This window comes from Globicephala melas, chromosome 16, assembly GCF_963455315.2.
Source record: "Globicephala melas chromosome 16, mGloMel1.2, whole genome shotgun sequence".
Classification (NCBI taxonomy): Eukaryota; Metazoa; Chordata; class Mammalia; order Artiodactyla; family Delphinidae; genus Globicephala; species Globicephala melas.
This window is the reverse complement of record NC_083329.1, coordinates 27,748,170-27,760,532: the sequence shown is the minus strand read 5'-3', so window position 1 is coordinate 27,760,532 and position 12,363 is coordinate 27,748,170. Positions and strand designations below refer to the sequence as shown.

General features: G+C 45.4%; 1 protein-coding gene across 2 annotated transcripts; it reads right to left on the bottom strand.

The window, feature by feature from the left end:
• Positions 1 to 1,007: 1,007 nt before the first annotated feature.
• Positions 1,008 to 11,300, bottom strand: BLOC1S2 (biogenesis of lysosomal organelles complex 1 subunit 2). 2 transcript variants are annotated; one of them, XM_070043934.1, is made up of 5 exons: positions 11,181 to 11,300; positions 7,392 to 7,508; positions 3,923 to 4,042; positions 3,142 to 3,246; positions 1,008 to 1,834 (listed from the first exon to the last, which is right to left on the bottom strand). In XM_070043934.1, the coding sequence occupies exons 2-5, from the start codon at positions 7,432 to 7,434 to the stop codon at positions 1,803 to 1,805; spliced, it is 300 nt and encodes a 99-aa protein (XP_069900035.1). In that variant the 5' UTR covers positions 7,435 to 7,508; positions 11,181 to 11,300; the 3' UTR covers positions 1,008 to 1,802. The 2 variants fall into 2 exon arrangements, with proteins under 2 accessions (XP_069900035.1, XP_030721208.1); XM_030865348.2 differs by lacking the exon at positions 11,181 to 11,300 and adding an exon at positions 7,873 to 7,969.
• Positions 11,301 to 12,363: the final 1,063 nt, after the last annotated feature.

Below are 12,363 nucleotides of genomic sequence, written 5' to 3'. Positions count from 1 at the left end.
AACAAACACGTAAAGAATTAATGCCCCCCCCCCAAGAAAAAGAATTAATGCTGATCTTTCTCAAACTCTTCCAGAAAAATTGAAGAGGGAACACTCCCAAACTCATCTTATGAGGTGAGCATTACCCTGATACCAAAGCCAGATAAGGATACTGAAAAGAAAACTACCGGCCAATATCCCTGATGAATATAGATGTAAAAATTCTCAAGATACTAGCAAACCAAACTCAACAGCACATTAAAAGACATATGCCATGATCAATTGGGATTTATCCCTGGGATGCAAAGATGATTCAACACACACAAATCAATAAATGTAATATACTACATTAATAGAATGAAAGATTAAAACTGGTAATTTCAGCTCTATCTTGGGAGAACCCTATATCATAAATATAATTGGGGATGTTGTCCACTTTATGTATATCAATTTCAAAATGCTAGTTTGTGTCAGGATGTGTATCTGGCTAAATGCTTCAAATCTTGTATGAAAAAGTTATAGAAAGTTTAATAAAGAGCCAAAGAGAATTACATTAGACTAGTTCACCCTCAGAAACACAAAATACGAAATACTTATTAAAAGTTTGGTTTCTAAGTTTAAAAAGTCTGGCTTTTTCAAAGAGGCCAGGAGAAGTCATGAAAGAAATCTAAGCAGGAGAAATGTGGCCAGTTTACATTTTAGAAAGATTGGTCTGCCAGCAGCCTGGACTGCAGGTTGGAGGGATATGTAAGGTAAGACCACAGCAATAGTCCAGAGAAGAAGGGGATAAATGATGGTGGACTAGAACTTAAATGGTGGGAAATGACAAAAACAGAATTAAGAACTCTTTTGGAGATGGAATTGGGGACCTCAGGCACCTTCCTAACCACTAACACCCAACTCTGGATTTGGTTGACTGTCTTCCAAACTAGACTGGTCAGTCAGTATCCTCCATCCACTGATGTCTTTAGTCTGAAAGGAAAACAGGTCCCTGCGAGCCCCCACTGACCCTGCAGACACAGTAGGAAGATATTTTATAAAAATGCTTTATTTAATGAGTAGCAGCCCGAGTGGCAGCCCTACCTCCCCACCTAACACGTACACACACGTACACATCCTGTCCTTATATTTCCAAAAGGGAGCACATGCCAAGATGATATCCATCCCCAGCCATCTGACTCATACACAGAACAGACAGGAGGGGCCCATCACATACACCAAACTATTGCAACAACACTCCTTTCACTGTTTCTCTTCAGTCTAGAAGACTTGGCCTGAAATTGTTTTAAGATTTTCTGTTATTTGCAATGTTATGGAAATGTAAATTACTGACATTCACAAGGTGACAAACTGTCAAGAACAAGACTGTTTTGTTTTCCTTTTTAAATTTAGAATCTTGTTAGCAATACATTACATCCTTAATAGAAAAAAACAACCAGTTACGCAGTAACTCAAAAACCAACCATTTGAGAAAATAATGTAGTAATCAACTGCTACCAGGGAAAACATGCCTGCTCATTTGATTCTACTGGCAAGTCCAGGTTTATGCAAATTTGAGAGAGTCTCTGTCCTGAATGGATGATGAAGCATTCAAGTAAAAGGTAAGGAGTTATAAGCGTGAGTTTTTGAGGGATTCTGACTCAGAAGAAGTTCTTCCAGGAGTAGCCACAGTCCTTCAGTTTACTCCAATGTTGTGAAGTTTCTGGGACAACCAGCATAGCTGCCTTTTGAGGAGTTTTGACAATTCATCAGCCTCAAGATTCAGGTCTTATAAAACATTCTTCCCACATTAAAAAAGACTTTGTCCCACAGGAATAAGTTTTTCATCGCTTCTCCAGCTTCTTGTATTTGGCTTCTGTAGGGGGGAGAGGGAGAAGAAGTTATACCTTTTAAAATTGGCTCTTACAAAGATACTTTTCAGTTAGCATTTCTAGGTAAATTCAAAAACGTCTATTACATTAAAAAATATCTATTAACTTCAGTCCTCTTAGCTGTCCAAACTGTATCCAAATTATAGGCATACCTATATGGCAACTCTCATATTAGCTAAGGACAGATATTTGGATATCTGTCCAAATATAATCAATGTGCACAACTTAAGGAGTCAAATATACACACACAGAACTGAGCACCTAACATGAGTTCCCTAAGCTCTAACCCTATCAACAGTACCTGGTCAGATGCTCCACCAGGGTTAAGCAGACCTACTGGCACTTGAGCCACCAGAAGCCCTACAAAGCACAGGAAATGGCCTCTCCAGGCTCTGTCCCAGGCACCCTCTGAGAGCCAGACTGGGACTTTCAAGAAGTATGTTTCACCTTTTATTTTCTTATCCCTACCCCTCACTCTAGGAAAACAATTTTGAAAGATACAGAAATTTAAAAGACCATCAAATAAACCTCAATGTTATGGATTCCCTTTTTCTTTAAAACCTTGAAAGCATCTGGCACAAGGCCTTCTAAAGTTCACAGTCACCATTTAGTAAATTTAATTGTGGACAATGAAACTGCTAACCGCCACGCATGTCTCAGTCTGCTACAAACCAATCTTTTGAAGTAGTCAACTACTGTCAATGATAAAAATAAAATAATCTGTAAATTATATCTAGGTTAAAAACAACTGCATTATTTTTAATCATGGATATAAGAGCCAGAGTCAATTAACAAGGCATCAGTACTAGTGCCAGTTTCCTCCTTAAAGGAAAAGTAACCCTTCAAGAAAGCCTTGATTGACTACTCTGTTTCTTAAGACATGTATCTACGTTATTAAAGATGCTTCAGCCTTGAGCTTTGTAATCAATCAGACCTAGTTTGAAATACAGCTCTTCTATATACTAGCTTTGTGTCCTTAAGCAAGTTATAACCCCTTCAACCACAGTTTCCTCTTCAATAGAATGGGGATAAAAATCATGTACTTACCTCAGAGACTGAAGGATAAAAAACATAACAGACGCAAAATATTAAGAACAGTGCCTGATATATCATTAAGTACTCAGGAAATGTTATTTTATTATTGTCACTAATAAAACGTTACTTTCAAGAGGTTTTGTGAAGATTAAAATAGATCACGGTAGGCACATCATAAATGTTAACCATCTTATTATATAAGGTCATACTGGCAGGAGGGTACTCATCAAATCAAAACAGAAATAAAAATGGTTACCCAGTTTTTTTGAATACGCATCCAACTTGTAGGCTGCCTGCTCAAGAGCTGCTACCTGCTCCTCAATTACATTGATCTGATCCAGATAAGGCTGTAGTCCAGCATCTTTAAAAACAAAGACAGACCACAGGTTCATACAACATCAACAAGGAGTGCAGAAAAAAGTGGAAAGTAAGCATGCTAGTGTCTCTCCAGCTCTGCCTAAGACAGAGTGGGTGGAGTGACATGATTCTGATCACTAGCAGGCAGACGCCGTAGAAGACAGTAGCTAGCTGATCAGGTATGACGGTGACCTAAACAAAGTTAAGTCTCTCTCATCTACTGGTTTTCCTCTCTTAAATTCCTTGCTCCTCAAGCAATCTTTCCGTTACTGATTCGGCTTCTTGGGTACTCCCAGACCAAGAAGGAGAGCCCTAAAGACAGGGAACACAAGTATAAGTCAATGGGGAAATATATTCTACCAGTCTAAAGCAGCATTTTCCAATTATAGATGTTCTGGTTTTCTGTTTATAAAGTAGTCCTTTATAGGTTTCACTGTTAAATTAATTCACTGTTTTTCCAGGAATAAACAGATCAAATCAAGATTCAGAAGCAGAAATAACCATACCACCAAAGCATGCTAATCCTCACAATGGAAGAAATTCACCTTAATTTTCTAATTCACTTTTAGAAAATGAGCTCCCTGAGGACAGGGGCCATGTTCCCTTCCCTTCTCCACTGCCCCAAGCACAAAAGAACATTAAATACAAACACGTTTAATTGTAAAAAAATTATTACTTACACTTCTGGTTTAAGTCCTTTAAGTTTCTACTAATGTTTATAGCAATATCTTTCATTTCAAGATACTTCAGGCTGGTTAGTTTATTCATATTTTCCAGAAGCTTATAGTCTTCACTGGTGGCTTTAAAACAAACAGAAGAAAAAAAAAAACAAAACAGAAGATGTGATGCCTTTAAGATCTTTTTAGATAACTAGAATGTGGAATTAAATACCAAATGGTAGTTCAAGGCAGGACCTAGGGATTGTCAAAGAAGCAGGCCACTTTTGATCTATGACATTTATACTCAGCCTATGTACTCTAAATGTCTAAGTAGAAATTCAGGCAACAATCAGCAAACTATTTAAACCAAATAAACTCCAGAAGCTTCAGGATCTTAGTTAGAAAGGAAAATGATAAACTCATGTACCAAGAAAAGGGAGGTGAAACAGTCTTGGTACTTCTACAACATGAAAACATATAATTTGGCAGACTGCAGCATAAATACATATATATATCAAAATATATATAAAGTCAACTAGGACCTCAACACTTCTTAGCAACTCATTTATTACTTGTGATTCTGTACTCCATTTTATACACTGGCTTCCAAACCATTTGCCTGCTTCTCACATCCTCAATTCCCTTCCCCATCCCTACTCAAAGCAAATGGCCTTTACTCCAACTTTCCCAAAAGCCAAGCCCACTTACATAAACTGCCTCAATCTTTCTGCCTCACTTCCAAACTTCTCTGTACCCCAGTGTCTTCTCAAGAGGCAGAAGCGTTCCTGTTCTCGCCACGACAGCTCCTCCTCCTGTGCGCCGATCCCAACCCTTCTACCTCTTCAGGGCCTCGCTTCAGTATCTCCTTTCCCTTGCCCTTCCAAACTCTCTCTCCATCCTGGCACCTTCCTCTCTATCTAGAAATATATTCCGGTTTCCTCCAGCCCAAAAGCACTCCCTCTATTGTACACCTACATCATTTGCTCAGTAAAGCAAAGGAGCTTCACTGCTAACCCTTCTGAAAGAGTAGCTTACACTCACTGCTTCCTACTCCTCACCATTCACTCATGTAAACCCTTCCAGTCTGGTCTCTGTCCCCACCACCCAGAAAAATGACAAGCTCCAAGGTAATCAGTGCTCTCTGAACCACCAAATCCATGGCCTTTTCTCAGTTATTATACTCCTGGGCCTCTCCATAACATCTGACACTACTGATCTCTTTCTCTTCATGAAACACTCATTTCCCTCGGCTGCTATAGCATTTTCTAACTGCTCTTTTTGAGTTTCTATACCAGATCTCTTCTCATCTAACCCCCTTAACTATCAGTTCTCAACTTTCCCTCAGCTGTGACACATGGCTGATGTTTACATGGGTGGCACATTTCCATGGGCATTCCCAGGGTTATGCTAGCTTCCTTTCAAACTCAAAAAAGTATCTGTATAGGTAAGAATGACAATCATATGGAAATTACAATCCACTTAAAATTCATTTTGTAATAAATCATTTGGAAACCTAGGGACTTTAAGTACTGTTAATAAAAACAAATTAATTGCCCAGTACAGGCATTCCCTGAGATTTTAGTCCAGGTCCTCTTACCTACCTCTATGGTCTTCCCTGGCAGTCTCATTCTGCACAGCCTCAACTCACTCTGCTATGCAGGTGACTTCCAAATCTGTTTCTCCTGCTCTGACCACTGTCTGAGCTCTGGATTCACATGTTGAAGTCACCTGGATGTCTTGATAACAGTCACCTGAGTGTCCCAGTAATAACTAAAATCAGCCAAGTCAAAACTGAAAATATTATTTTCACACTAAACATGGTTCCTCTTTCCAACCTGCCTATTTTGGCTGATGACACCACCCAGGCTTAAAACTGCAGACACATCTTAAGCTGCTCCCATCCCTTAACACCCACTTCAACAAGTCCTATAAATTCCACTTCTATAATGTTCTTGCATCCATGCTCCCCTCCCCATTCCTTTTACCATCACTCTGTCACAGACGGTTACTTTTCATCTGAAATATTGCTCTTCTGTGTCTCCTCCATATCCATACTCTCACTGCTATCAAATGAGTCTCTCTCAAACAAGGGTCACACACTCAAATACCCAGGAGCCAACAATATTATGTAAATGAGTGAAGCAAGCCAGGTGTTTGCATTTTAAATGCAAGATTACTCACTTCTACAAAGAAATACACTCTCCCACTTCTTGGAACCTATGATCCTCTTAGTCTTAGTCTATCATTTACTTTACCAATTTTGATAGACATTGGTACAGAAAACCATTTCTGTACCACTACTAAAAAAACAACAGTAAGAACAGTAATAAATGGCAACTGACACCAGGTCTCAGTTAAAGGGAGAAAACAGGGAGTAGTTGGGGACAAACTGCACAGCGCTGGTCCATTTAAAGGAGACAATGCCCAACTCTAGCCAATTAGAGCCTTGCAAGAATGGGGGACTACTACTGCCAAATCTTTGGAATTTTTAAAGAAAAGCCAAAAAAAAAAAAATCTAGATTTTGTTGCTTGGTTTCTTTTGCTCAGAAATAAACAAACAAATAAATAAATAGGCTGTTAGAGACTCAACCCCTCCTGTTCTGCACCAAGCATTTTCCCATACATTCTGGTTCATACATTTAGCTCACAGCAACTTCCTGGGGAAGTGAAACAACATAACAGCCTTTATGAAAAGCCACACTGGACCAGACTTCATTTTTTAGACCCTCCTCCACACATGGGTCATGTGTTCACCTGGAAATACACACTGGACCAAAAAATTAATCATGTCCCAAAGGGTGGGAGAGACGAACCTAATAGATCCTTAAATCTGCAGGTCACTCCCCATTTCCCGGTAACCTCGTAAATACACCTGCTTAGCCAACAAACTGCTTGCTTATACCACCTCACTCACCAGTCATTTCCCACTTTCTGGCCAATCAGTCGCTTTACAGCCCTGTTCAAAATGCACCTACCCCAAAGAAGCACTTCTTGATGAATTCTTTTTTGTTTTCTCAGCCTCAGTCTACACTACGGAGGCCTGCAGGGCTGTATTAAGTATTCTTATGTGTTTCTGTACCGAATTTTTTTTGTTCAAGTACAGTTGATTTACAATGTTGTGTTAATCACTGCTGTACAGCAAAGTGATTCAGCTATACGTATATATACATTCTTTTTTCTTTACATTCCTTTCCATTATGGTTTATCATAGGCTATTGAATATAGTTCTCTGTGCTATGCAGTAGGACCTCGTTGTTTATCCTGTGTTGCTGAAAGTAATTCGTGAATTTCTCCAGGGAACGGATGGACTTCTTTCCTACTCATTCTTGACCTCCCCAAACTTCCACCAGGCATGTTTCGAGGTGTGTGGGGTTAGGGAGGGAGCCGCAGACTGACGCTGCTAAAGCACCTCACAGGCCTACCAGGGCCAAACCCCAGCTCCAGCGAGTGGTGCCTGGAACCAGCGGAATCAACCCGGACCCCGCCTCACCCGTCAGTTCCCCAGTCAGGTAAGTTGCCATCTTGGAGAACATGTCCCGGCAGAGTTCAGTGATGTCAGCCTCAGCGGGCTCCTTTGCTTCCTCAGCGGTCTCCACGGCGGCATCATCTGGATCAAAAGAGAATGAGTAAGGGTCCCGCCCTGCCCTGGTCCTAATCTAGCCACAGACGCCTCTCCCTACATCCCTCCACCTGTCCTCATTGCATCAAATCGGCTCCATTCTCCATGTGCCGTAATTTCGAGTCCCTCACTTCGTCCCTGCCCCACCTGACACGCCAACTCTGCTCCCTTGCACCAGCCTCAGTTCACACTCTACCCCGCGGCCAAACCTTCTCAGTCGCCCTGACAGGACAAACACGCGTACACACAGGCGCGCCCCTCCGACCTGCCCGCTCCCGCCAGGCACCTCGGGCCCGTAACCCAGAGCCCCAGGCCTCCCACTGGACACTTCGTCCCCATCCACTCCGCATACCCCGAACGGGCTCCTCGCGGTGGGTCTCTGGGACACCCTCGGCCGCCGCCGCCATGCCCAGCCCCGTGGTGCTTCTGGGTCTGGGATGCCTGCGCATGCGCGCCGGGCGTGCCCCGCCCTCCCCGCCCGGAGTTCATTGCCCTGTGATTCTGCGCTTCTGGGCTAAGCCATACCGCAAGGAATGCGTGATAGCCAAGCGTAGGCACCAAGCCGAATTTGAAGCTAAAATAAGCTTCGTGAGTCGATCAGATGCCAAGAGTCCGATGTCTGGAACAAAGGATGCGCTCAATTCTGCGGCCACTCCCTGGCGGAATCACTAGCCTAGTAAGACCTCTCTGGGATGGGTCGAGCCCAGTGCGGCCTGCTGACTAAAATAACCCGAGACAAGTTAGCCCCTCCCCAGAGAATCCTCACCCCGGCTGCTATTAGTCACTGAAAGACTGCTCAAGGAATCCTTGCTTTTGAAGATAGTCTCACCTAGGCTCTGGGAAACCTTCAGGCATTATCCCTGAGCCGAAATACTCTCCCTTCCTATGTCCTAGGTTAATATCGGCTCATTGGACCTTTTTTCCCAAACTTCAGTCTGGCACCTACACCTCTTGGGTTGATACAGCGTTTCTTTGTTTATTTACTTTTGGCTGTGTTGGGTCCTTGTTGCTGCGCATGGGCCTTTTCTAGTTGCAGCGAGTGGGGGCTACTCATCATTATGGTGCATGGACTTCTCATTGCTGTGGCTTCTCTTCTTGCGGAGCATGAGCTCTAGGCTTGTGGGCTTCAGTAGTTGTGGCTCGCAGGCTCTAGAGCACAGGCTCGGTAGTTGTGGCGCACGGGCTTAGTTACCCCGTAGCATGTGGGATCTTCCAGACCAGGGCTCGAACCCGTGTCCCCTGCACTGGCAGGCGGATTCTTAACCACTGCTCCACCAGGGAAGTCCCGAAACAGCCTTTCTTGAAGAAAGCTTAGATCATAATTTTTTAGGACCGAGGATACACTCTGGTTATCTTAATTGCATTCAGCTGTTTCACAAGACTTCTGGGTGTATAGATTGTATTTGATGGGATGGGAGAATGCAGGTGGGTGAAGGGAATGGATGAAAAAAGAAACTGGAGAGCAATGGAAGGTGCAGGAGGGATAAAGGTCACAGGGGCAGAGAGAGGGGATAGATATCAGGTCTCAGGATGCAGGCCTATACATCCAGAATCTTGGTGTAGGAGTTTTTTGTCTTATTCCTACTTATCCTCCATCTGCACTCTCACTGCCCACACCCAACAGCGCACACATGCACACACAAACGCACACACCATAATCTCTTCACTCTAAGGACCAGGCCTCCCTAGGTCACTGTCTCCACTCCCTCCAATGGTAGTGTCCACTATTTCAAACTATTCCTATGAGTCAGAAATTTTTCTTTCAGAACTCGTGGGGCAGCCAGCTTCTTCACATTGTCACTGCCTCAACTCTACACCTCCCAGCAGGGATGAGCTTTCTCCAGCCCAGGTACAAGGATGGTTCACAGTTCCGGACTCTCTTCTTTCCCCTGCAGTCCCCGAAGCAAGTGCAAAGTCCTGGTTTTCCTAAGGATTTTTATTGATAATCACCAGGCAAACCCACATTGTCCTATGGAAGAGAGTCAGAGTCCCCCACATTTTATCCAAATATCTCGGAATCCTGAGGTCATTTCTTTGCCAGCTTCTCCTCAGGCTCCATCTCTGTCCTGGTTTACAGCCCCCTCAGTGTTCAGTGACATGTCTGGAGGTAGGCTCTTCCACTGAGTCTTCCTGGACTTTTTTTTTTTTTTTTTGCGGTACGCGGGCCTCTCACTGCTGTGGCCTCTCCTGTTGCGGAGCACAGGCTCCGGATGCGCAGGCTCAGCGGCCATGGCTCACGGGCCTAGCCGCTCCGCAGCATGTGGGATCTTCCCGGACCAGGGCACGAACCCGTGTCCCCTGCATCGGCAGGCAGACTCTCAACCACTGCGCCACCAGGGAAGCCCATCTTCCTGGACTTTGCTGGGGAAGGCTAGGGGAGGTCACCACTCCAACTCCTCTGCAACATTGTACTCTCCCCACAAGAGAAAGTGTCCTCTCTGGCTTCCCCTTCTCTTTCACAGGGAAACCCTATAGGGAAGACATGAACCCCATGGGTACTGGCAGTAGATCTCTAGATGCACAGAGGAAAAGGTTCACTGGCAAGTAGGAAGACATCTAGATATTGCTGTTCTCTCAGCTTCTACTTTTTTCACAAATCATGGCTATCGAGATGCTTAGGAAAGTTATTACCCTCCTTTCCTTTATTATTTTTTATTGACTTTAAAAAAAATCATCACAGCAGAGTTCAGAGCACAGGGAGTGAGAGGCCCAGCGGGAGGTATTTCACAGAGTTACACACAGAAACGTTGGCTCAGAAGGCCAGGCACAGGGCGGGACTCAGCAGCAGCAGTGGTGGGACCCGCTGCCCTAGAAGTGGAGGGCGTGTGCTGAGGGGGCTTATGGGGAGGTGGTGACAGAGGAGCCTGCTGTCTGATGCTTTAGGACCCCTCCCCCACCACTCTCCTGCCCGCCCTGGAGTCGCCAGGGGGCTGGAGTCACAGCTGGGGCTGCCTGCAGGTGCTCCCAAATGCCTTGTTCCCGTTGTTGGAAGAAAAAGTGACAGGTCATTTGGAGGAGGAGTTTGTGTCCCACTTTTCCTTTTACCTGGATCTGTTTCTCCAACCCCAGACACTCTCCTAGAGGCTAAGGCTGCCCTCAAGGCCAGAGCAACCAACTTCAGGTCTTCCCTCCAACCCCCACCTCCACGATTCACTGACTACTGGGAACATGTTGCCCCAGGAGCCTGAAACATTGGTCTTTCAAAAATGTTTTGCCTCGGGCTTCCCTGGTGGCACAGTGGTTAAGAATCTGCCTGCCAATGCAGGGGACACAGGTTCGAGCCCTGGTCCGGGAAGATCTCACATGCCTTGAAGCAACTAAGCCCGTGCACCACAACTACTGAGCCTGTGCTCTAGAGCCTGCGAGCCACAACTACTGAGCCCACGTGTCACAACTACTGAAGCCTGTGCGCCTAGAGCCCGTGCTCCGCAACAAGAGAAGCCACTGCAATGAGAAACCCGTGCACCGGAACAAATAGTAGCCCCCGCTCGCCGCAACTAGAGAAAGCCCGCACACAGCAATGAAGACCCAACGCAGCCAAAAACAAATAAATAAATAAATGTATTTTAAAAAAAAAAGTTTTGCCTCTACCCACTGAGTGGAAAAGCTGGTAGAGTTCAACTGTGGGAGCCGAGAGGATCCAGGTGAGAGATCACTCACCATGCCTGGAAAGGGAGCCAGCTGCCCTTTCTTCTCCAGCGTCGGCAGCTTTGAGCCCATGGCATCAATCTGGGTCATGACTCCTTCCAGGACAGTCTCCAGCTGCACAACTCTCCTTGTGAGCCTGTGCAAGATTTGAGAGAGACCGAGGGAGCAGAAACGTGTGTGGAGGGCTGGGTGATTCCAGGGATAGGGGGTACAGAAGAGTGTGTGTCTGGATGGGAGCAAGGAAGGTAAGGCCCAGCCTTGTCAGGAGAATTAAAGGGGGAGAGGGGTTTTCCCTGGGGTAGTACAGGGAATTGGAAGGCTGTGGAAAGAAGCTCAAGGTAGGATGACATAAACACAGTCAGCCCCGGGCCCCCGGGCTGCACGTACATGTAGAATTCTTCTCCTGAAACCCAGCCACCTGCTTTGGCAGCCTCTGGACTCGACTCGCCTGGTGGGCTACTCACACTGGACCGGTGCAGGTTCTCAGTCTCAGCGGTGAGGGCCACCTGATCAGGAGGTCAGAGAGCAGAGAGAAGATGACTGGGAAGCCGTCAGGTCCTGCTCCATCACCTGCTCTACCGGGCTCGCGGGACCGGGCTTCGGGCTCCAGTGCTTGCTGTTCCCCTTCCCTCTCAGACTCTGGAGACAACAGAATCAGAATGGTCATGCTGAACACAAAGCTGGCCTAACCTCTGGGAGAGAATCACCTCCACAAGAAACAAAACACAAGCTCCTTGAAGCATTGATGAATGAGGCGCTCACTAGAAGCCAATTCCGTTTGGGAGAGCAGGGACAGTGTCCTGGCACTGTTCCTTTTACCCTTGGCTTTTTGGTCTATACTGGATAGGGATGAAGCAGGCATAGCAGGGGCAGCTAAGGATCAGAGTTGGAGAACCCCAAGGAGGAGGCAGCTGCTCAGAAGGAATTGTCAGGGATTCTCAGACAATTGGTCCTTTTCTCCCTAAGACGACGTGTTAGAGCAATGGTGATCAACCTTGGCTATGCACTGCAGTCCCTGGGGGGTTGTAAAAAGGACTGATGGCTGGGCCTCCCAGCTCCCCCAGAGATTCTGGTCTAGGGTGTGTGGCCTGAGCATGAGGATTTTTTTAAAGCTCTCCGGGGCGTTCTAATATGCAGCAGTTTGAGAACCACTATTCTAGAGAGTTCTTTCCTGCCCATCTGTCAGAGGACTTCC